Source organism: Diceros bicornis, chromosome 40 (genome assembly GCF_020826845.1).
Source record: "Diceros bicornis minor isolate mBicDic1 chromosome 40, mDicBic1.mat.cur, whole genome shotgun sequence".
Lineage (NCBI taxonomy): Eukaryota > Metazoa > Chordata > Mammalia > Perissodactyla > Rhinocerotidae > Diceros > Diceros bicornis.
Genome location: NC_080779.1, coordinates 15,007,085 through 15,029,624, shown reverse-complemented (window position 1 = coordinate 15,029,624; position 22,540 = coordinate 15,007,085). Strand labels below are relative to the sequence as shown.

The 22,540-nt window shown below is 41.0% G+C and overlaps 1 protein-coding gene across 1 annotated transcript in view; it reads left to right on the top strand.

Annotated features, from left to right (window-relative positions):
• Nucleotides 1–12,860, top strand: part of VWA3B (von Willebrand factor A domain containing 3B) — a 184,528-nt gene extending 171,668 nt beyond the window's left edge. Inside the window, exons 26-27 of the mRNA XM_058534636.1 lie at nucleotides 10,553–10,811; nucleotides 10,951–12,860. Of these exons, the coding sequence (XP_058390619.1) occupies nucleotides 10,553–10,811; nucleotides 10,951–11,064 (373 nt within the window). The 3' untranslated portion in view covers nucleotides 11,065–12,860. The remainder of the gene's footprint in view (nucleotides 1–10,552; nucleotides 10,812–10,950) is intronic.
• Nucleotides 12,861–22,540: the final 9,680 nt, after the last annotated feature.

The window sequence follows — 22,540 nt, the reverse complement described above, 5'->3', positions numbered from 1 at the left end:
CCTGTATCTTTGTGTCTAAGTCCCTCCCCTCATCCAAGGCTGATCATCCACCAGCTCTAGAGGCCCATCCCCATGGCCCGGGACCTTGCCCTGTCGGTTATCCCTGGATTCTTCTCTCCTCTCTCCTGAGCTCCTCTCCCTTGATTCCCTCGCCTCAGTAAAAACCCAAGTTTGCCTCCTCTGTTTACACACATGCATGCAAGCATGCACACACACAATCCTAACTAATAAACCTCTCTAGCTTCTGCAGTGTGATCCCACGTGCTCCTTTCCCTTCACTGCCGGGCTCCACGTGCAGTTTGATAGCCTGATGTTGCCACTCTGTTGCCTCCTACTGACTCCCTGAGCCTTGGCTATCAGCTTCCCACGACCCATCTGCGGAAACTGTTTCCAAGGGGCCACTCAGGACCTCTCACACGCTCACACCAATGAACTCCGCGCACGCTGACGGAGCTTACTCTTTCAGTCCTGTTTGACAGTCCACCACTCCCTCCTTCTCTAAAGCCCTGCTCTTGAGGCTTGTCACGGCTCCCCCTCTCTCTGGGTTTCCTCCTGCCTGATTTCACCCACACTCCTTGCTTCCGTAACTCCACGTACACTAAGGACCTCATATCTCCATCTCCAACCGAGACTGCTTCTGTGCTCTTGCTCAGAATCATAGTCTCTGAGAGCGGGACCTGGGATGGGTTTTGGTAAGAGCTCCCCAGGTGGCTGTGACGTGCAGCCATGGCTGATCACCACGGTGGAAAGAGCATTAGAAACAAGACCTGGGTTCTATCCCAGCCCCACCCTCGCTTAGTTCTGTGCCCCTGGGCAGGTTGTTTATCATCTCTGAGCTTGTTCCTCGTGGTAAGATCACGGTGGTGTGAGGATTGGACGTGGTCACTGCCGTGCGTGGTGTAAAGCAAGTGCTCAGCGTGTGGCGGGAGTCATATTCTTTCCAGCTATCCTCCTGAGTGTACAGAATCTCAAATTCAGCACATCTAAAACTGAAATCATAGTTCTCCGCAAACCTGCTCCCATCTCCACCTTCCCCGTCTTAGCTCACTCTTCTGTCCACCAGTCACAGAGTTGTCCAAGCAGAAACCCAGTAGTCATCTTTGCTTCTGGTCCTTTACCCACCACACCCCATTGGTCTCCAAGTTATATGGATCTTAACTTGCAAATATTTCTCAGCTCTGCTGGACTGGTGCTGCCTTAGGTCAGGCACTCTCATTTCCCGAGGCCTCTGCCTCCGGCCTCCTCCTGCCACAGTCCCAGCCATCTTCCATGAGGGATGAGCAGAAGAATCTTCCTAACATGCAAATCTGCTCTTGCCCCTTGCCCACTTAAAAATCCTTCAGAACCCCCCTCCATGCCCCTTCTATTTTTTTTTAATTATTTTGTTGAGGTCATATTGGCTTATAACATTGTGTAAATTTCAGGTGTACATTATTATATATCAGTTTCTGTGTAGACTGCATCGTGTTCACCACCAATAGTCTAGTTTTTATCCGTCACCATACATACGTGCCCCTTTACTCCTTTCACCCTCCCCCCACCCCCTTTCCCTCTGGTAACCACTAGTCTGTTCTCCTTTTCTGTGTGTTTGTTTATCTTCCACATATGAGTGAAATAATACGGTGTTTGTCTTTCTCTGTGTGACTTATTTCACATAACACAATACCCTCAAGGTCCATCCATGTTGTCACAAATGACACGATTTTGTCTTTTTTTATGTCCATGCCCCTCCTTATCCTAGCTTAGCCGCTTGTCATTCTGACCCAGGCCTGCTTCCCTAGCCTCACTTCTCCCTAGCCACCCCCCAACCAACCTCTTAAAAGCCCTCTTTTAACCGTACTAACCATACTAAACTACTTGTCACTTTTTCCGCACACCACGTTTTTCAAGGCTCTGTGCCTTTGCATAGGCTAAGTGTTCCTCCCTGGAGTGCTGTTCTTTGCCTGTGGCCTCCTGGGGAGCTCCAACGCTGAACTCAAGCATCACCATCACTATGCGATGTTCCAGGACTCCTGCCTCCTACGTAGTGAGGTGATCCCACTTTGCCCTGTGGAGGTTTTCATTACAGGAATTTTCCCTTGTGTTGGGCCATGTACTTTCATGGCCATCACTCCTGTTAGGCAGAAGTCCTTGAAAGCAGGGGCCAGGTTGTGTTGCTTCTGAATCCTGGTTGCCAGGGTTCAGCTCACAGGATGTGCCCAATGACTGAAGCATGAAGCAATGAACAGATGCTAGTGGATGCCCAACAATACTCCTCGAGGGTCCCGTAGTTCCACAGAGAATCTTTCCTTAGGTATGATTATTGAAAATATATGCTACAATCATTTATTCTTTTTCTAGATGAGTATAATATTTCATTTAAAATAATAACACAGTTGTTAATCTCAAAATTCTACTCAAACAATATGATATCCCAATTACAGTACGTTATAAAGGACTATGAATAGATGTATCTGGGTCTTGACCATTTTCACTAAACTCAACATTGTCAATCACGCTTTTAAAATTAAAATTCAATTCTTCCTACAATGACAAAAGCTTTTGATTGTTTTCTTAGTACTACCCTGGGCCTTATTTAAAGCCCTTAGCTGGGGGCTGGCTAAGGGCTTCCGCTTCGGCAGCCCGGGGTTTGCTGGTTCGGATCCTGGGCGCAGACCTACTCACCACTCATGAAGCCATGCTGAGGCCTTGTCCTGCACAGAGGAACTAGGACCTACAACTATGTTATACAACTATATACTGGAGCTCTGGGGAGAAAAACAAAAAAGAGGAAGATTGGCCACAGATGTTAGCTCAGGGCCAATCTTCCAAAAAAATAAAAAATTTAAAAAGCCCTTAGCTGCTGATTTTACCCTAGCTTCTAGGGCTTTACACAGCGGAAGTGTTCATTGACTCCCTAGTCTCCCCATTGTCATTTCCACTGTTCTTTTCTCCAGCTGCTTCTCTGCTAGCAAGAGACTGCATTTCATTCTCCTAAGCAGAGGTCACATCCCCACTAAGTTGGAGCTTAATCTGTCTCTGTTTCTATAATCAGGGCTGGCAGATGTGAGCACACAAAATAAAGGAGTAGGTCTTACTTTGTATCTACACTGGGATTTCCTTTTGGTAGGTCCTTTCTCGTCAGGAGCTCTGTCTCACTTGCTTTATAAATGTGCCGTCTCCCTTTGATTGTTCTTTAGTAAGTCTTCACACCCATATACCAAGTGAGACCATTTCAAACAAAAAAAATCCTGGTGCTTTCTTCACGGGCTAATTAAACAAATGTACAATGGGTTGCAACGCCAACAGGACATAATTGACTAAATTTAATTTTACAATATTGAATCCACTGTAACCATCCATTTGAGGTTGGTAAGACAAGGGGTACATGGCCCCGAACAGCATGGTGGACCAGGGCGCCAGACATCTGGCTCTCCCTCCTCTACTCCTCCTCTTTTTCTTTCTACTTGGGGCCTTCACTTTGGGGTGACTGAGGGTATTCTCTGCAGGCCCCTCTTCTGGTTCCTAACTGAGGGTGGTGCACAGTGAAAGGCAGGAAGGGAAGTATTTGGAGGGTAAAGGGTTTAAAACAATTGAATATGGCCACAGCTGAAGCAAATGTTCATTTTCAACTCAAAATTCGACACCTAAATGATTCTTGAAGACTTTTAATAAGGTTGGCTTGTAAAATACGTTATCCATTTTGCTAAATTGCAAATAACTAGTTCTTAAAGGACAGAATTTTAGTATCACCATATTTGCAATGTGAAATCAAGTGAGGCTATTACCGATTTTCTCTTTCCTTTGCAACATGATGACTGCATTCTCCGACAGCACAGCTGAGAGAGAGGTGTGTCTTCTAAGAGTGTCTTTGATGGAGGGAGATGATTGCTCTTGCCTTATCTTAACTCCAGTGATGTCCCTGAGCTTCTTTCTACATTGCATGGCATCAGAGGTGTCTATTCTGAGCAAAAATATTCCCTAACCTGTCTGTGACTTTCCACATTTAGAGAACACACATGTAATTTCCCCCAGGTGACCTTCTCAATAACTCCAAGAGGCAAGCAGACCAGGAGGAATTTCCCCCCGTTTGGCGTCCTCCCTCCTGGCCAGGCGGGGGACTCACAGCCCGAGTTCTTCCCTGACTACCTCCCCTGGTGTCCTGTTCACATCAGAAGGCTGTGGCAAGCATGCCTGGTGGGTTTGATGCTCTGGCTTCTGGTTTTCTCCTGAAGGGAAGTGCCTCTACCAGGCGTTACTCAGCCACCCACAGGCTGGGGACCACGTGCTCCTCCAGGCAGGGCGCCTCTGGCAGCCCTGAGCTGAATCCACACACCTGGTGCCATGTAACTGGCTGGATATCCCTCCCAGCAGAGCTGGAATCCCTCCTCCATTCTTGACAGAGTAAAGCTTGGACATATTACCTCTGAGGCTCTTCCTTAAGAAGACTCACTTTAGAGGGAGTTTGATTTCTTGAAAAACTTAGCAACATTCTAAATGTGATCAGGAAAGCCAAATAGAACTAATCATTTTCCTCTGTGCTCCAGAAAAATCACTGGGCACCTGAAGGAGGTTGTTGGGCACTGAGATCCTGAAGGCGAGGAGTGTTCTGCCCTTGATGTGTGATTGTGTGGTCTTGGGGATGTGGCTGTGGATGAGTCTACAGGAGGGCAGACCCTTTTCCCAGGGTTCGGATGTGGTTTGTCTGGGTCTGTGGTCAGCTCTCAATTCCTATTACATAAAATATTAGCCTCTCATCCTCTCTCTGAGCAGTTGAGTAATTTTCCATCAAGCCATTTGGATTTAGAGTATGTCCCAAAGGAAATTATAATTCCTGTATTATTTAACCCTCCTCCCTTTACTCTGTGTAGTGGCCTCACATTGTCTTCCTGACAGCACTCATATTAAGTCATTGATTGAAACTTCAAGATTCAGTGCTGCCTCTGACATTACATGAGATGAATCACTTCCTGTAATCTCACCCAGTCCCTACTGACTATGTTTCCCTTAGAAGGAGCCATGCATCTGAAATCGTTAAGCCTCTGTATGTCATTAGCTCCCTCGCCCCTCTGTTCAGATTAGGAGCCCCATTTCCTAGGCTGGAGCAAAGCCCTGAAAAACAAGCAGTTCAGCAATAAACCCTGTCTGTGAGTGTCCTATATTATTTGGAGAGACAAATGCCATTGCCTGTTTTCAGAAAGTGTGAGACCACGGAGAGTCATAGAGATTCATTAACGCTGAGGGCCGGTGGTAACAATTTGGATGGCCATAGCCTTTCTTGTCAGTCTCTCCATTTCCTGTCCCTTCCATTGTTAAAACTCAGAGGCCTCCTGGTCCTCATCAAACATCTGTTTGGTGCCTACCCCATAGGTCCTCCTATTCTTTATGTTCTAAGATAGCCTTGCTGACCGACACCTAGTGCAGAATAAAAATGAGGCCTCAGGGAACCAGCGAGAATATGGGCAAGCTGACAATGCTTGATCAAGCGAATGAGATGGGTTTTGACCCAAGGAGGGCATGGAGTGGGTGCTCAGCACTTTGTTCCCCAAAGTGGAACCAGCTGCTTCTGAAGAGCCAACGAAGGCACAGTGCCTGGCTTGCCCCCACCTTCCTCCCCACACACACGTACTCACATAGTTTTGGCCTATTAGTCATATTATTTAAACAAACTTATAGCCTAAAATAATTAATAGGACACTTAATTTAACTCAGTTTTGGTATGAGATAGGGCAAAAGAAAGCCATTGAGCAGGGCCTTTCCAGGCGTGCTGGCGGAGAATGTCCACTGGCTGGAAGTGGGGAGCATGGCCGCCCTCACCCTTTCCTCCTAGTGGGTTTGGCCTAATCAGAGTGAGGATGGGTGGATAAGAGCTTCCACATCAGATTCACACCTACCCTGCTCCTGCCCACCCATGAGGGGACATTTCCTTGTGAAATATCTTGAATTTGGCTGGGCAGCATCTGCTTACTTGATGTCAAGACTTTCCCTTGATCCTGCTTTTTATTCTAATGATGACAACTTGTATTTTTTTAATCTTCTTCCAAAGCAATGCATAGTTAATATAATTTGGAAATTAAAGGCAAAAAGAATATAAAAACAATCCATAGTCCCATATTTCAAAAGTAACCACCATTTATATTTTGATATTTATCCTTCTAGACTCTTTTCTCTGCTATGTTGATTATTTTTCCTGAAAACAAAAATTTTTGTTTCTCATTATTTATGACAGTTGCAAAAAATTTTTTAAATGTGGAGAAAGTGACAATTCCACAGGAATTATTTTCCCTGAGGCAACTATTAACAGTTTGGTGCAATGGTTTCCAGTCATCCTTATATATTCACAATGCTAATAACAAAAATGAAAATGTAACATACTTTCTGTTTGTGACTTTTTTTTCCACTTAACAAGATAGTATTTGCATCTTTGTGTGACAAGGACACCTCTTGTTTCTTTATTGCCCGCTTAGAATTTAATTATTCAGGGGGTCCGTAACTTATGTGACCAGTTCCCTCCTGAAGATAGACACGTGTTGCTTCTTGGTCTTTCCTGCTCTTCTTCCTGGGTTCCTTCCAGGATCTTCTTTCTGGTGTTCTTCAGGTAGGTAGGTAAGCCTCTCCTCTACCTCACTCTTGGGGTGCCTTCAGTACACCCAAAAATCTCTACTCCCCACAGCTCTCTCCTCCTTATTGTTCTTTCTGAGAGATTATAGTTATAGACTGGACCGTGACCAATCCTAAAACAGGAGACATAGAGCAAACCTCTGAAAGGAAATAGAGTGTATCCATTTAGTCTGCTCTGGAGGGAGGTAGCAATTTGAGGGATAGTTGCCAATCACGTGGTGGACAACATTGTAGATTTCACAGCGCCCAGATGGTGACTACAACCCTGTAGTGTGATTTCAAGATGAGCCTCTGAGAACCTGGCCTCACAGAACTGACACATCCACACAGGTGCTGGCCTCATATTTAAAGATAATTTTGTTTGTGGCCTCCCAAGAAGCCTTTGTCCAATGTCACTGCTATTGCTCAGGCCATTTTTTTGTGTGTGGTAAAGTACACACATAGCATAAAATTTACCACTTTAATTTTTTTTTTTTTTTGCTTGAGGAAGATTAGCCCTGAACTAACATCTGTGCCAGTCTTCCTCCATTTTGTGTGTGGATCACCACCACAGCATGGCTTGATGAGTGGTGTAGGTCCACGCCCAGGATCCGAACCTGAGAACCTGGACCACCAAAGTGGAGCGCACTGGACTTAACCACTACAGTACAGAGCCAGCCCCTATTTTAACCATTTTTAAGCATAAAGTTCAGTGGCATTAAGTTCATGCATGTTGTTGTACAACCATCACCACCATCTAGCTCCAGAACTTTTTTCCATCATCCCAAGCTAAAACTCTGTACCCATTGAACACTACCTTCTCATTCGCTCTCCCCCTCAGCCCTTGGCAACCATTCTATTACTTGTCTCTATGAATTTGACTACTCTACGTACCTCATATAAGTGGATTCATGCAGTATTTGTTCTTTTGTGACTGATTTATTTCATTTAGCATAATGTCCTCAAGGTCTATCCATTTTATAGTCATGCATCACTTAATGACAGCGATACATTCTGAGAAATGTGTCTTTAAGTGATTCCATCATTGTCTGATCACCATAGAGTGTACTTACACAAACCTAGATGGTGTAGCCTACTACACACCTAGGCTATATGGTTCTAATCTTATGGGACCACCATCCAATATGCAGTCTGCCGTTGACTAAAACATCATTATGCAGCACATGACTGTGTAGCATATGTCAGAATTTCCTTCCTTTTTAAGGCTAAAGAATATTCCATTGTGTGTATACACTACAGTTTGTTGATCCATTCATACGTTGGTGGACTTGGGTTGCTTTTACCTTTTGGCTATTGTGAATAATGCTGCAATGAAGAGGGGTGTACACATATCTGTTTGAGTCCCTGCTTTCCTTCTTGTGGGTATATACCCGGAAGTGGAGTTGCTGGATCATATGGTAGTTCTATTTTTAATATTTTGAGGAACTGCCATACTGTTTTCCACAGCAGCTTTACCATTTTACATTCCCACCAACAGTGCACAATGGTTCCAATTTCTCCACATCCTTGCCAACACTCGTTATCTTTTGGTTTTGTTTTTTCTTCTTTTGATAATAGCTATCCTAACTAGTGTGAAGTGGCCAGGCCAATTTTTTAATCTCTCTTGGGAGCTACCTCCTGCGTCTTTGAGCCAATCTTTGAAAAGTATCACATGTGATGAATCTTGATCCTTTGAAGAGGAATTTGACTAATGGAATTTTCTATTTAGAAATAACTAAAAATCTTTTCCCACTTGTAATTTTTTCTTGACAATTTTCGAAAGGATCTGAAGCAGCAATGGTCAAAAGTTATTCAGAGTGAAAACTGGGTGATCAAGGTGGTAGATACTGATTATGGGAACAAAATAAAGTTTCACACCAGGCAGCTGGTGTCCTTAACTTACCCTGAAGGCCCTGGAAAAGGCTAGTTCCCAAAATGGTGTGCCATGATGGTATGGCTGGAATGAGGTCATTGTATTCCCAAGATGCCTTCTTTGAAGGACAACGCTTCTGGATAAATAAACTGTCTGATATATTTTCTTTATTTTTTTTATACCCTTTGACCAACATCTCCCCATTTCCCCCCACTCCCCAGTCCCTGGCAACTACTATTCTCCTCTCTGTTTCTATGCCACATATAAGTTAGGACATACAGTATTTGTCTTTCTCTGTCTAACTTATTTCACTTAGCATAATACCCTCAAGGTCCATCCATGTTGTCCCAAGTGGCAGGATTTCCTTCCTTTTTCCAGCTAAATAATGTTCCATTGTGTGTATACCACATATAACATTTTCTTTATTCATCCATTGATGGACACTTAGATTGTTTCCATTTCTTGGCTATTGTGAATAATGATGCAGTGAACATAGGGGTGCAGATATTTCTTCAAGGTAGTGATTTCATTTCCTTTGGATATATACTCAGAAGTGAGATTGAAGGGTCATATAGTAGTTCCACTTTTAATTTTTGGGGGAACTTCCACACTGTTTTCCATAGTGGCTGTACCAATTTACACTCCCATCAACAGTGCAGAAGGGTTCTCTTCTCTCCATATCCTCACCAACACTCGTTATCTTTTGTATTTTTGGGGTGTGCGTGTGTGTGTGTGGTAAGGAAGATTGGCCCTGAGCTAACATCTGTGTCAATCTTCCTCTATTTTATATGTGGGACGCTGAAACAGCATGGTTTGATGAGTGGTGTGTAGGTCCAGACCTGGGATCCAAACCCGCAAACCCCAGGCCACCAAAGTGGAGCACACGATCTTAACTACTACACCACCACGCTGGCCCCCCCTTGTATTTTTGGTAATAGCTATTCTAACAGATGTGAGGTGATATCTCATTGTGGTTTTGATTTGCATTTCCCTGATGTTTGGTGATGCTGAGTATCTTTTCATGTACTTGGTGGTCATTTGCATATCTTCTTTGGAGAAATGTCTATTAAGTCCTCTGCCCATTATCTAATTGGATTATTAGCCTTTTTGCTATTGAGTTTTGAGTTCCTTATTTATTTTGAACATCAATCCATTATCTAATATGTAGTTTGCAAATATTTTCTTCCATTCCATAGCCTGCCTCTTCATTTTGTTGATTGTTTCTTTTGCTGTGTGGAAGCTTTTTAGTTTGATGTCATCCCATTTGTTTATTTTTGCTTTTGTTGCTTGTGCTTTTGGTGTCATATCCAAAAAAACCATTGGTATGGCCCGAGTCGAGGAGTTTTTTTCCGTACGTTTTCTTCTAGGAGTTTTATGGTTTCAGTTCTTATATTTCCATTTCAAGTTAATTTCTGTGAGTGGTTTAAGATAGAGGCATGTAGATATTCAATTTTCCCAACACCATTTATTGAAAAGATTATCCTTTCCCCATTGAGTATTCTTGGCTCCCTTGTCAAATATTAGTTGATCGTGTGTACTATATTTTGTAAGTGATAAGTCCAGCTGTATGACTTCATAATCATACCTAAGTTTTGTCAATTAAATTTAATTAAAAATCATATTGTTTTCAGAGTTTGGGGACATTTTTCTGATAGTATACCTTACAGTAATTAGAGAAACCTGAAGGTATAAAAGAGTGTCTCTATTGTACAAGCTCCAGTTCAGTATATCAAGACTGAACTGGACTGTGGTGTGGCCAAGCTTATCATCCTGGGTTGGACAGGGGTCAATTCTGAGGCATGCCAAGGGGCTTCCTGGTCAGGAGTTGTTCCTTTACTCACTGACTTGAGCAGGACAGTGTCCAAATGATTAGGTTCTCTGTGCTATGTGAGGCTCCCAAATATCAAAGGCCTGTGGAAATGAATTATGTGGAATAAAGGCCAGCTCAAACTATCAGGGCCCACAGGACTCTTGAGATCCATTCCATGGGAAGAACAACAAGAGACAAAAAGCTGAGAAATGCCCATAGGGCCGGCTTGGACATCTCTGTAGACACAGCAGCCGTCAAGGCCAGGGTAACCCTGATCTCTCTCTCTCTAGGGAGGATGTGGACAAGAGGAACTCTGCTTTCCTAATATGGCCATTCAAAGAAGTTGACACTGGAGATTTACGAGAGCAGAGACAGGAGAACCCTAGAAGGAAGAAAAAGAAACCTGCCAGGAGGCTGCCTCTCCAGGAGATGGTGTCCTTGGACTCGGAGGACTCTTCTCATGGCATCAGGTCCCAAGAGTCCTACCCCAAGAAACACCTCAAGCCCAAGGTGGGAGGTGGGGTGGCATCGTTTATTTCCGGAACATCCTGAAATCTCTCTCAAGAATAATGCACATGAGATCACTCCCCAGTTTCCAGGCCAGTTTAGGTCCCAGTACAGCAAAAAAACTCCCTTAAGTAATGCTGACATCCACTTTCCCAGAGAAGGTCCTCGGCCTGGGGTCTAGGAAGTAGCCAGCCACACCATCGCCGCCACACTTCCACCTCGAGCAGTCCTGCCCTGCCCTCGTAGAGCCACCCATAGCAGCAGAAGGCTGAGGCCCATCTCTGAGAATCCTTAAAGCAGTCTAGTGGCAACTATGTTTAAGAGAGCCAGCGTTCCTCCAGGGCTGTACAGACCTCAGCCACTCGACGCTGTGGAACTAGCCCCTCTGCTGAGGTAAGGGTGCCCTTTATTCTACCTGTGACCTCCCTGTTTGTACAAAAGTTAGACTTCTCCAACATCCCCCACCTGGATCTCCTACCTGTTTGAGCTTATCGGTTCTGGCTTTTCCCGACCATTCATCATCCTATTATTTTCCCTGTCCTCACAAAACTGTGCTCCATCTCCTGGTAAACTCTCCATGCCCAGAAGTTTAATCTGACAGATTACTGTCATAGGATCTTCAGATTTTTTGGAAGTCAATGTAGTTATAATCAAGGCCTGCAGTCTTATTTTAAATTGATTACCTCATCTGAATTAGGGATTTTATCACTTACTGTTAGAACTTAAGAACTTGTCTGAGATCTGCAAAACTGAGAAGTCCCTATTTTTTTTGTTTTCTGGAAATTTTTATTGAGCCCTCCCTAATTATTTTTGTCTATAGTCTGTTGTAGGTACATCTAATTGAGCACGGAACCAGAATAAAAACTCTTAGGTTGAAAACGTTTCAAAACTCCTGGGTTGTTTATTTATTACTGTTTTCTTTGAACACATCTCAGCAATTACATATAAAATGACATATATGGCTTCTGTTTGTTAATTTCTTAGTGAAATCAGCTTCACTAATTTCAAAAATGAAATAGCTCTCCCAAGTTCTCTTTTTCGAGTCAGTAATAGCCCCTAGATAATAATAGGGTACAGATTATTAATAAGAAAAATATTGGATGCTTTCTGCAAATAGAAAAGATACAGCAGTGTTCTGATACTTCAGAAAGTTGCAACCTAATTAAAAGTGGTGCTCAGAGAGGATAGTGTCAACATGGTGGTGTAGACGGACTCTGAACTGACCTCTTCCCATGGACACAACAAATTTACAACTACTCTTGAACAATTACTCCTCAGAGAGAGCTGAAAACTTGATGAAAAGAATCCCCACAAAAAGGGACAGTCCTGACTGAGTTGGAAGAGGCAGAAATTCCTGTCTGGAGAGGAAAAAACCACCTTCTGGCTGAGACACTTCACGGCCAGTCAAGAGCAATCTTAAAGTATGACGCTTTCCCAGGAAGAGCAGGGGATCTGAGCAGGGGAACATTACCACAATAAGCAGCTTTTGAACTCAGCACAACCAAGACAAAGGTCACAATATCTGGCTTTTCTGGCTATTAACTTCAACAGGGAATACCCCCAGAAAAGCTATCGGACATAAGGGAAAAAAGCCTGCTCTTAAAAGGCCCACGCACAAATTCATCCATTTAGGAGAGCAACCTAAAATCACCAGAAGAAAAGATGAGCAGTCCTTTGGTGAAAATGGACTCACTTGATAGGCTCTTGGCGCATCTCAGTGAGAGATGAGGCCTCCCCAGGCTAGGACCACCTCCCCAGGGGACTGAGACAATGGCAGCAGCCATTATTGTGACCTAGTACAGCTGTGCTGACACAGACACTGGCAAATGCCATTGGAGTTTGTCTCATGGCCTGTTAGCACAGGAGACAGCCTCACCTACTAGAGCACTGATTTAATCCACCTCAGCCAGAGCAGGCAGCCCACCCTAGGGACTGGCCACACCCAACAGCAAGCCCTCGGGGAAACTTGTGGGCCCTCATGGGGGGGGGGTGCCTGGAACCTCTGCAGCCTGGCAAGTGGGTCTGCCTCTGTGGAGCAGGCAATGTACAAGGTGCAGGCCTGCATTGGTGGATTGTGTAGGGCCTCTGCAGTGGGGCAACTTTCAGTGGGTCCGTTTCAGTGGGTCAGAGTGCGTGCACAGGGCAGGACTGTGTTGACAGGGTGTATGACCTTGTGGATGGTGGGACTTGTCAGCTGCAGCAGACTTGTGTTTCTCAAACAGCCGCATAGGGGATTGGCCCCAGAGTCCAAAGCCTGAAACAATTGGGTGCGCCCATGCCTGGGGCCAGCCCCACTCAGCTGCAATCCTGAGATCCTGACAACAGCCTTGCAGGCCAGAGGCCTATAGCAATTGTAAGCCCCTGAGCCTAGCAACCAGCCATAGTGGAGGCCTACTCACTTAACAGAAAACTGCAATTGGAATGTGCTATTACATCTTGCAACCAACTGTGCTGGGGGCTCCCCATGCCCAACAAAGTGACTGAAGGGTCCATAGCAGCCACACGCAGCTGAACATTACAACCAGCTCGCCAGGGGGACAGCCTAGCCTCCCCAGGCACCTGCAGCAAGAGCAACCCTGCCACGACAGAAGGACATATGTAGCCCACACAGGAGACAGTCCTGGAACATTTGACACTGGTGACAAGAGGGAAGCACACTGCTGGGCCTCACAAGGCATCTCTTACATAAAGCCACCTCTGCAAGATCAGGAGACGTAGCTAACCTACCTAATACATAGATACAAGCACAGAGAAAGAGGCAGAATGAGGAGACAAAGGAAAACATTCTAAGTAAGGGAACAGGACAAAACCCCAGAAAAAATAACTAAATGAAACAGAAATGAACAACCTACCTGACAAAAAGTACAAACTAAGAGTCATAAGTCACTCACTGATCTTGGGAGAAGAATGGATGAACTCAATGAGAACTTCAACAAAGAATTGGAAAATATAAAAAAGAACCAATCAGAAATGAAGACTACAATACTGGAAATGAAAAATTCACTAGAGGGACTCAATAGCAGAGTAGATGATACAGAACAACAGATCAATGAGCTGGACGAAAGAGGAAATCACCCAAGCTTTAGAACAGATAAAAGAAAAAAGAGTTAAAAAGAACAAGGATAGTCTAAGGGATTTCTGAGACAACATCAACCACACTATCATCCATATTATAGGTGTCCCAGAAGGAGAAGAGAGAGACAAAGGGTCAGAGAACCTATTTGAAGAAATAATAGCTGAAAACTTTCCTGACCTAAGGAAGGAAACAGACATCCAGTTACAGGAAGCACAGAGAGCACCAAACAAGATAAACCCAAAGAGACCCATACCAAGGCACATTATAATTAAAATGGAAAGAATTAAAGATAAAGAGAGAATCCTAAAAGCCACAAGAGAAAGGCAACAAATTACATACAAAGGAAACCCCATAAGGCTATCAGCTGACTTCTCAGCAGAAACCTTACAGGCTAGAAGGGAGTGGCACTGTATAAAGTACTGAAAGGAAAAAACCTACAGCTAAGAATACTCTACAAAGCAAGGTTATCAGTCATAATGGGAGGAGAGAGAAAGAGTTTCCCAGACAAGCAAAAACTAAAGGAGTTTATCACCAAGAAACCAGCCTTACAAGAAATGCTAAAGGGACTTATTTAAGTGGAAAAGAGAAGACCACAAAGAGGAATAAGAAAATTATTTAAAAAAAAAAAAGCAATAAAATCACTGATAAAGGCAAATATACAGTAAAGCTAGCAGATCAACCACCTATGAAGGCAATATGAAGGTCAAATGACAAAAGTACTAAAATTACCTGTTTCCATGATAAGACGGTAACAGATATATATGCATGAAAAAAGAGGTTAAATATGATATCAAAACTATAAAATGTGGGAGGAGAAGAGGAAAAGAGTAGAGCTTTTAGCAAGAGATCAAACTAAAGAGACAAGCAACTTAATATAGATTGCTATATATGTAGGTTATTATATATGAACCTCATGGTAATCACAAACCAGAAACCTATAATAAATACACAAAAAAACTAAGAGAGACGAACCCAAACATAATACTGAAGAAAGCCATCAAACCACAAGGGAAGAGAGCAAGAGAAGAAGAAAGGAACAGAGAAGTACTACTAAAAAAAACAACAATAATCACATAGAGACAGAGATTGGATTGGTGGTTACCAGAGGAGAAAAGGGGAAGGAGGAGAATGAAAGCAGTGATTAGGCACATGTGTATGGTGATGGATTGTAATTAGTCTTTGGGTGGTTAACATGATGTAATCTGCACAGAAATTGAAATATAATGATGTACACCTGAAATTTATATAATGTTATAAACTAATGTTACTGCAATAAAAAATAAACAAAACTACTAAAACATCCAGAAAAAAAGTAACAAAATGGCAATAAGTACATTCTTATAAATAACTACTTTAAATGTCAAAGCACTAAGTGTTCCAATCAAAAGGCAGAGAGTGGCTGATTGGATTAAAAAACAAGACCCATATATATGATGCATACAAGAGACACACTTCAGACCTAAAGACACTCACAAACTGAAAGTGAAGGGATGGAAAAAGATACTCGATGCAGAAGGCAATGAAAAGAACGCTGGGGTAGCAATACTCATATCAGACAAAGTAGACTTTAAAACAAAAACTGTAACAAGAAACAAAGAGGGGCACTACATAATGATAAAGGGAACAATCCAAGAAGTGGATATAACATTTGTAAATATGTATGCACCCAACATAGGAGCACCTAAATATATAAAGCAATTATTAACAGACATAAAAGAAGAAATAGACAGCAACACAATAATAGTAGGGGACTTGAACACTCCACATACACCAATGGATATATCATCCAAACAGAAGATCAATAAGGAAACATTGGCCTTAAATGACACATTAGGCCAGATGGACTTAGTAGATATATATAGAACATTCCATCCAAAAACTGCAGAATACACATTCTTTTCAAATGCACATGGAACATTCTCCAGGATAGATCACATATTAGGACACAAAACAAGTCGGAATAAATTTAAGATTGTAATAATACCAAGCCTCTTTTCTGACCATAATGGTATGAAACTAGAAATCAACTACAGGAAGAAAATCAGAAATGCCACAAATATGTGGAGATGAAGCAAAATACTACTGAACAACAATTTGGTCAATGAAGAAATCAAAGGAGAAATAAAAAAATACCTGGAGACAAATGAAAATGAAAACATGACATGCCAAAATTTATGGAATATGGCAAAAGCAGTTCTAAGAGGGACATTTATAGCAATACAGGCATACCTCAACAAACAAGAAAAACCTGAAATTAACAATCTAACAGTGCACCTAAAGGAAGTGGAAAAAGAAGAATAAACAGATCCCCAAATCACTAGAAGGAAGGAAATAATAAAAATCAGAGCAGAAATAAATGAAATAGAGACTAAAAAAATAGAAAAAAAATCAAAGAAACTAAGAGCAATTCACTGAAAAGACAAACAAAATTGACAAAAGACTCAACAAGAAAAAAAAGAGAAGGCTCAAATAAATAAAATCAGAAATGGAAGAGGAGAAATTACAATGGACACCTCAGAAATACAAAAGATTATAAGAGAATATTACAACAAGCTATATGCCAACAAATTGGATAATGTAGAAGAAATGGATACATTCTTAGAAATATACAACCTTCCAAAACTGAACGAAAAAGAAATAGAGAATTTGAATAGACCAATCACCAGTAAGGAGATTGAAACAGTAAAAAAAACAAAACAAACAAACAAAAAAACCCAAAAATAAAAGTCCAGGACCAGATGGCTTCCCTGGTGAATTCTACCAAACATTCAAAGAAGACTTAATAGCTATCTTTCTCACACTCTTCCAAAAGATGGAAGAGGAGGGGAAGCTTCCTAACTCATTCTATGAATCCAACATTACCCTGATACCAAAACCAGACAAAGACAACACAAAAAAAGAAAATCACAGGCCAGTATCACTGATGAACGTCGATGCAAAAATACTCAACAAAATACTAGCAAAACAAATACAACAATACATTAAAAAGATCATAGGCTATGATCAAGTGAGATTTATTCCAGGATGCAAGGATGATTCAACATCTGCAAATCAATCAACATAATACACCACATTAACAAAATGAAGAATAAAAATCACATGATCATCTCAATAGATGCAGAGAAAGCATTTGACAAGATATAGCATCTATTTATGATAAAAACTCTGAATAAAATGAGTATAGAAGGAAAATACCTCAACGTAATAAAGGCCATATATGACAATCCCACAGCTAATATCATTCTCAATGGACAAAAACTGAAAGCTACCCCTCTAAGAACAGGAACCAGACAAAGATGCCCACTTTCACCACTCTTATTTAACATAGTATTGGAAGTCCTAGCCAGAGCAATCAGTCAAGAAAAAGAAATAAAAGGGATCCAGATTGGAAAGGAAGAAGTGAAACTGTCACTATTTGCAGATGACATGATTTTATATATAGAACACCCTAAAGAATCCAACAAAAAACTTTTAGAAATAATAAATGAATATGCTAAAGTTGCAGGATATAAAATAAACGTACAAAAGTCAGTTGCATTTCTATACCCTAAAAACGAAGTAGCAGAAAGAGAAATTAAGAATACAATCCCATTTACAATCACACACAAAAAAATCTAGGAATAAATTTAACCAAAGAGGTGAAAGATCTGTACACTGAAAAGTATAAAACATTGTTGAAAGAAATTGAAGAAGACACAAAGAAATGGAAAGATATTCCGTGCTCTTGGATTGGAAGAATTAACATAATTAAAATGTCCATACTTCCTAAAGCAATCTACAGATTCAATGCAATCCCTATCAAAGTTCCAACGACATTTTTTTTCAGAAAAAGAACAAAGAATCCTGAAATTTGTATGGAACAAGAAAAGACCCCAAATCGCCAAAGGAATCCTGAGAAAAAAGAACAAAGCTGGAGGTATCACACTCCCTGATTTCAAAATATACTACAAAGCTATAGTAACCAAAACAGCATGGTACTGGCACAAAAATAGACACACAGATCAATGGAACAGAAATGAGAGCCCAGAAATAAACCCACACATCTGTGGACAGCTAATTTTGGACAAAGGAGCCAAGAACATACAATGGACAAAGGAAAGTCTCTTCAATAAATGGTGTTGGGAAAACTGGACAGCCACATGCAAAAGAATGAAAGTAGACCATTATCTTACACCATACACAAAAATTAACTCAAAATCGATGAAAGACTTGAATATAAGACCTGAAACTATGAATCTTCTAGAAGAAAACAAGGCAATACACTCTTTGACATCAGTCTTAGCAGCATATTTTCAAGTACCGTATCTGACTGGGCAAGGGAAACAATAGAAAAAATAAACAAATGGGACTACATCAAACTAAAAACCTTCTGCATAGCAAAGGAAACCATCAGCAAAACAAAAAGGCAACCTAACAATTGGGAGAAGATATTTGCAAACCATATATCTGATAAGGGGTTCATCTCCAAAATATATAAAGAACTCATACATCTCAACAACAAAAAAAACCAACAACCCAATTAAAAAATGGGCAAAAGATCTGAACAGACATTTCTCCAAAGAAGATATACAGATGGCCAACAGGCACATGAAAAGTTGTTCAATATCACTAATTATCAGGGAAATACAAATCAAAACTACAATGAGATATCACCTCATACCTGTTAGAATGACTATAATTAACAAGACAGGAAACAACAATTGTTGGAGAGGATGTAGAGAGAAAGGAATTTTCATACACTGCTGGTGGGAGTGCAAACTGGTGCAGGCACTATGGAAAAGAGTATGGAGATTCCTCAAAAATTAAGAATAGAACTACCATACAATCCAGCTATTCCACTGCTGAGTATCTATCCAAAGAATATGAAAACACGAATGCGTAAAGATGTATGCACCCCTATGTTCATTGCAGCATTATTAACAATAGCCAAGACTTGGAAGCAACCTATATGCCCATCAAGGGATGAATGGATAAGGAAGATGTGGTATATATACACAATGGGATACTACTCGGCCATAAAAATGGATAAAATCTGGCCATTTGTGACAACATGGATAGACCTTGAAGGTATTATGCTAAGCAAAATAAGTCAGAGGGAGAAAGTCGAATACCATATTATCTCATTCATAAATAGATGATAAAAACAGCAACAAACAAACACATAGAGACAGAGATTGGATTGGTGGTTACCAGAAGGGATTGGGAGAGGAAGGAGGGTGCGAAAGGGGTGATTAGGCACATGTGTATGGAGATGGATTGCAATTAGTGTTTGGGTGGTGAACATGATGTAGTCTACACAGAAATCGAAATATAATGATGTACACCTGAAACTCATATGTTATAAACCAATGTTACCACAATAAAAAAAAATTTTTTTTAATGTGTTGCTCACATTCCTGAAACCTAGGAGGTCACCAGGGTAATGGAGAAGAAATTGAAGAAGGAATCCTCTTCCAAATGTATGAAAGAAAAAGGGACATCAGTTCAGCATCAGGCTAAAATTAGTAATGCAGTGAGCAAGGAATTGAGGAGTGAGGAAGTGATCCAGAAAAAAAGTGGAGGACAGTGTGTGGGAAGGCATGCTGCCCCCCAGAACCTAGAGGTTTCTCCCAGGCAGGAAGGCTCTAGAGCAGTTATCTGGTTTTGGTCTGCACAGTGGAGAGCTGGTGGGGTAGGAAAGAAACCATTCATCCAGTCATAATCATTCATTCATGTACACATACATTCGTGCAAGCATGCATGCATTCATTCAATTATTCAGCAAGCAACTGAGTGCGGACAATATGCCAGGCACCAGAGAGATACCATCAGACATTTGGAAGGTAGTTACCTTCTCTATTCTACCTCTCTTCATCTCTACTTTATTTTTGGACAAATCACTGTTGTCTGGTTTTGGGGCATGTGCAGAGATGGAAAACTACAGGACAAATATACATAATAATAGTTTGTTGACATTACATTACAATGCATAATATGCTGTGTGATGTTAAGTGATATGTTCAATGTATTGTCCTTCATTGACAATGCCCAGTTCAATATGATGGGGAAGATTGCAATAACAGCAGTGTATTGCCACTTCCAGCCGATATGGAATAAAAAGAGCCAGATTTCACCCCATCTGAAACAACTAAAATACCTGATAATATGTATATAATCACAGTTTCTATAACATTGGACAAAGTCACTGAAGTACAGTGATCTCTGGGAAATAAATGAAGTCTCAGCTTACTCCCTGGAGATGGTTTCCAGGCTGTAGCAAAGGGAGCTGGTACCCGGGGAGAGCCCTGGCAGCCTCTGTGAATGGAGGAGATGGAACCAGAATTCTAAGGAGACCAAGGCAGCTGGAGTCCAGAGGATAGAGCACTGGGGAGGAGACAGCTACACAGAAAGAACTCTGGAGATCTGTAGAGAAGCCCCCTTGAGTGTACTGATCAGTACATGGCTGTGAAGCAACTACTCAAGCCTGGGGAAGGAACCTCCCAAAAAGATTAGAGGGAACAATCCCTACAGCTCACACGGGGCTGGGAATATCTCTTGTTTCTTCCAGTCAGAGTAGAAAACCTCATTAGTCATGGGGCATCATGGAGAGTACTCAGAAGAGGTTTGCCTCAATAGTGGAGCAAAATCGGCCTTAGACTAAACACTTCTCTGGTCCCATCTAGTAAAGCTTAAAAGCTTTACTAGAAAGCCTACAAGAGTCAAACTGTTATCAAGTAACCTGTGTCCCAGAACAAAGCCAAGAATATTTGTAGGGATAAAAAAAAAGTATCCACCACCCAATAAAGTAAATTCACAGTGTCTAGACTCCAATCAAAGATTATCAGGCATGAGAAGAAACAGGAAAATATGACCCATAATGAGGAGAAAAATCAATTGAAACTAACTCAAAAATGGCACAGATGATGAAAAGTACCAGAAATGGTTACTATGTTGGTATATATAAAAGACTTTATTTTCTTATTATGTAAATCTCTCTTGAAGCTAGTTGGCTATATAGAGTAATGACAGTGGTCCACTACTGCATTTCCACCTATCCCTGCACATGCATCTGATACATTGCCTCAGGTGATTTGTGTGTTTGATTTTCACTGAATAAATCTACACTTTTAGCATATACCAGAAGTAATGAAAGGGGTTCAATCTATCAAAAAAAATAATAATAGCTATGTATTCAGATTTTATGGCCACCCTATATAATTGGCCTGGATCAAAATCCAGGGATGGGGCTTCAGGATGTAGTGATTGACAGTCACATAACAACTATGTGGAATGAGTACAGAATGACTCCCTGAAAGACAGAGATATGCTTTTACCAGAGGAAAGGGAACAGATGTTCAAGAAGAGACTGAATGACCACTTGAGTGATGTAGAAAAGACCCATGCATCAAGTGACAGACATTACCTCTAAGTTCCTTTTCAACTCCAGGAGTCTATGGATCAATGACCTAGTCCATTACCAAGTCAGAGCAGTTCCACATAGATGAAAAACTGTCCTTAAAGGCGGGGTAGAGGAGTTTTAGTCAACATAATTTGACAAGAGAAATTAATTAGGGGAATATAATTGAAAAGGAAGTAAAATTATATTTGCATATGATAAAAGAATATACCTGAAAAACTTGAGAGAATCAATGGTAGCACTAATTCAAACAATAAAAAGAGTTCAGTGAGGTGACAGTATAGAAATTTAATATATAGAAGCCAATAGCCTTCATATACACAAATAATGATCAATTAGAAGATATATTGATAGAGAAAATCTCATTTGCAATAGCAACAAAAAAATTAAAATACAGCCAATTCTCATTATTCATGGTACTTATGTTCTATAAAGTCACCTCTAACACTGAATTTAGCTGAATCATTGCTCCTAGGGGAAATACAGGTTAGGTTCCTGCGAGCCTGTAGCCACATCATTTTCATCAACTGATCAGTATGTAACCTTCTTTTATGTGTGTTTCTGTTTTAAAAACACCTTATTTAATATATATTGATTTATTAACATAGAACTCATAGCCAACAGCACTAAAACTCATGCCTGAATGAAGTTTATTTAATGCATATTTCCTTTGTAAGTCATATCACAGCCTTCGTGCACTTAGGAACACTAGAAATCACCCCTACACTTGGGGGTCATTTTAAACAGTGAAATCACCAACAGTAAGCACAAAAATGTGAAAATGTGGCGCTAAGTATGCTATGAAAAGGATGAGGTTTTACAGTAGGAGAGCTGAAACAATAAGGCAGTCAGGTGACTCAAATTTTTTCACCACTCTGAGCATACACATATCTGCAAAATGCCTTGAGTATTGATTTTGGAGTTACAAATAAATTTTAGTGAGTAGGTGAATTCAGAAATATTGAATCCATGAATAATGAGGATCAACTGTACCTAGAATAAACTTAAGAAGAAATGTGCAAAAACAATATGAGAAAAACTGTAAAACACTGTGTCCTGAAAGACACAAAAGTTGACTTAAACATCCCTTGTTTTTAGATAGGATGGCTCAATGTCGTGAAGACGTCATTTCTCCCCGAATTCATTTATTAATGTAACACAATCCTAATTAAAATAACAGCAAATATTTTACGAGGTTTGAAAAGTTGATAGTAAAGTTCATATGGAAAAATAAACATATGAGAGTAACTAGAAAATACTGAAAAAAGCCATTAGGAGGGACTTGTGCTAACATATGAA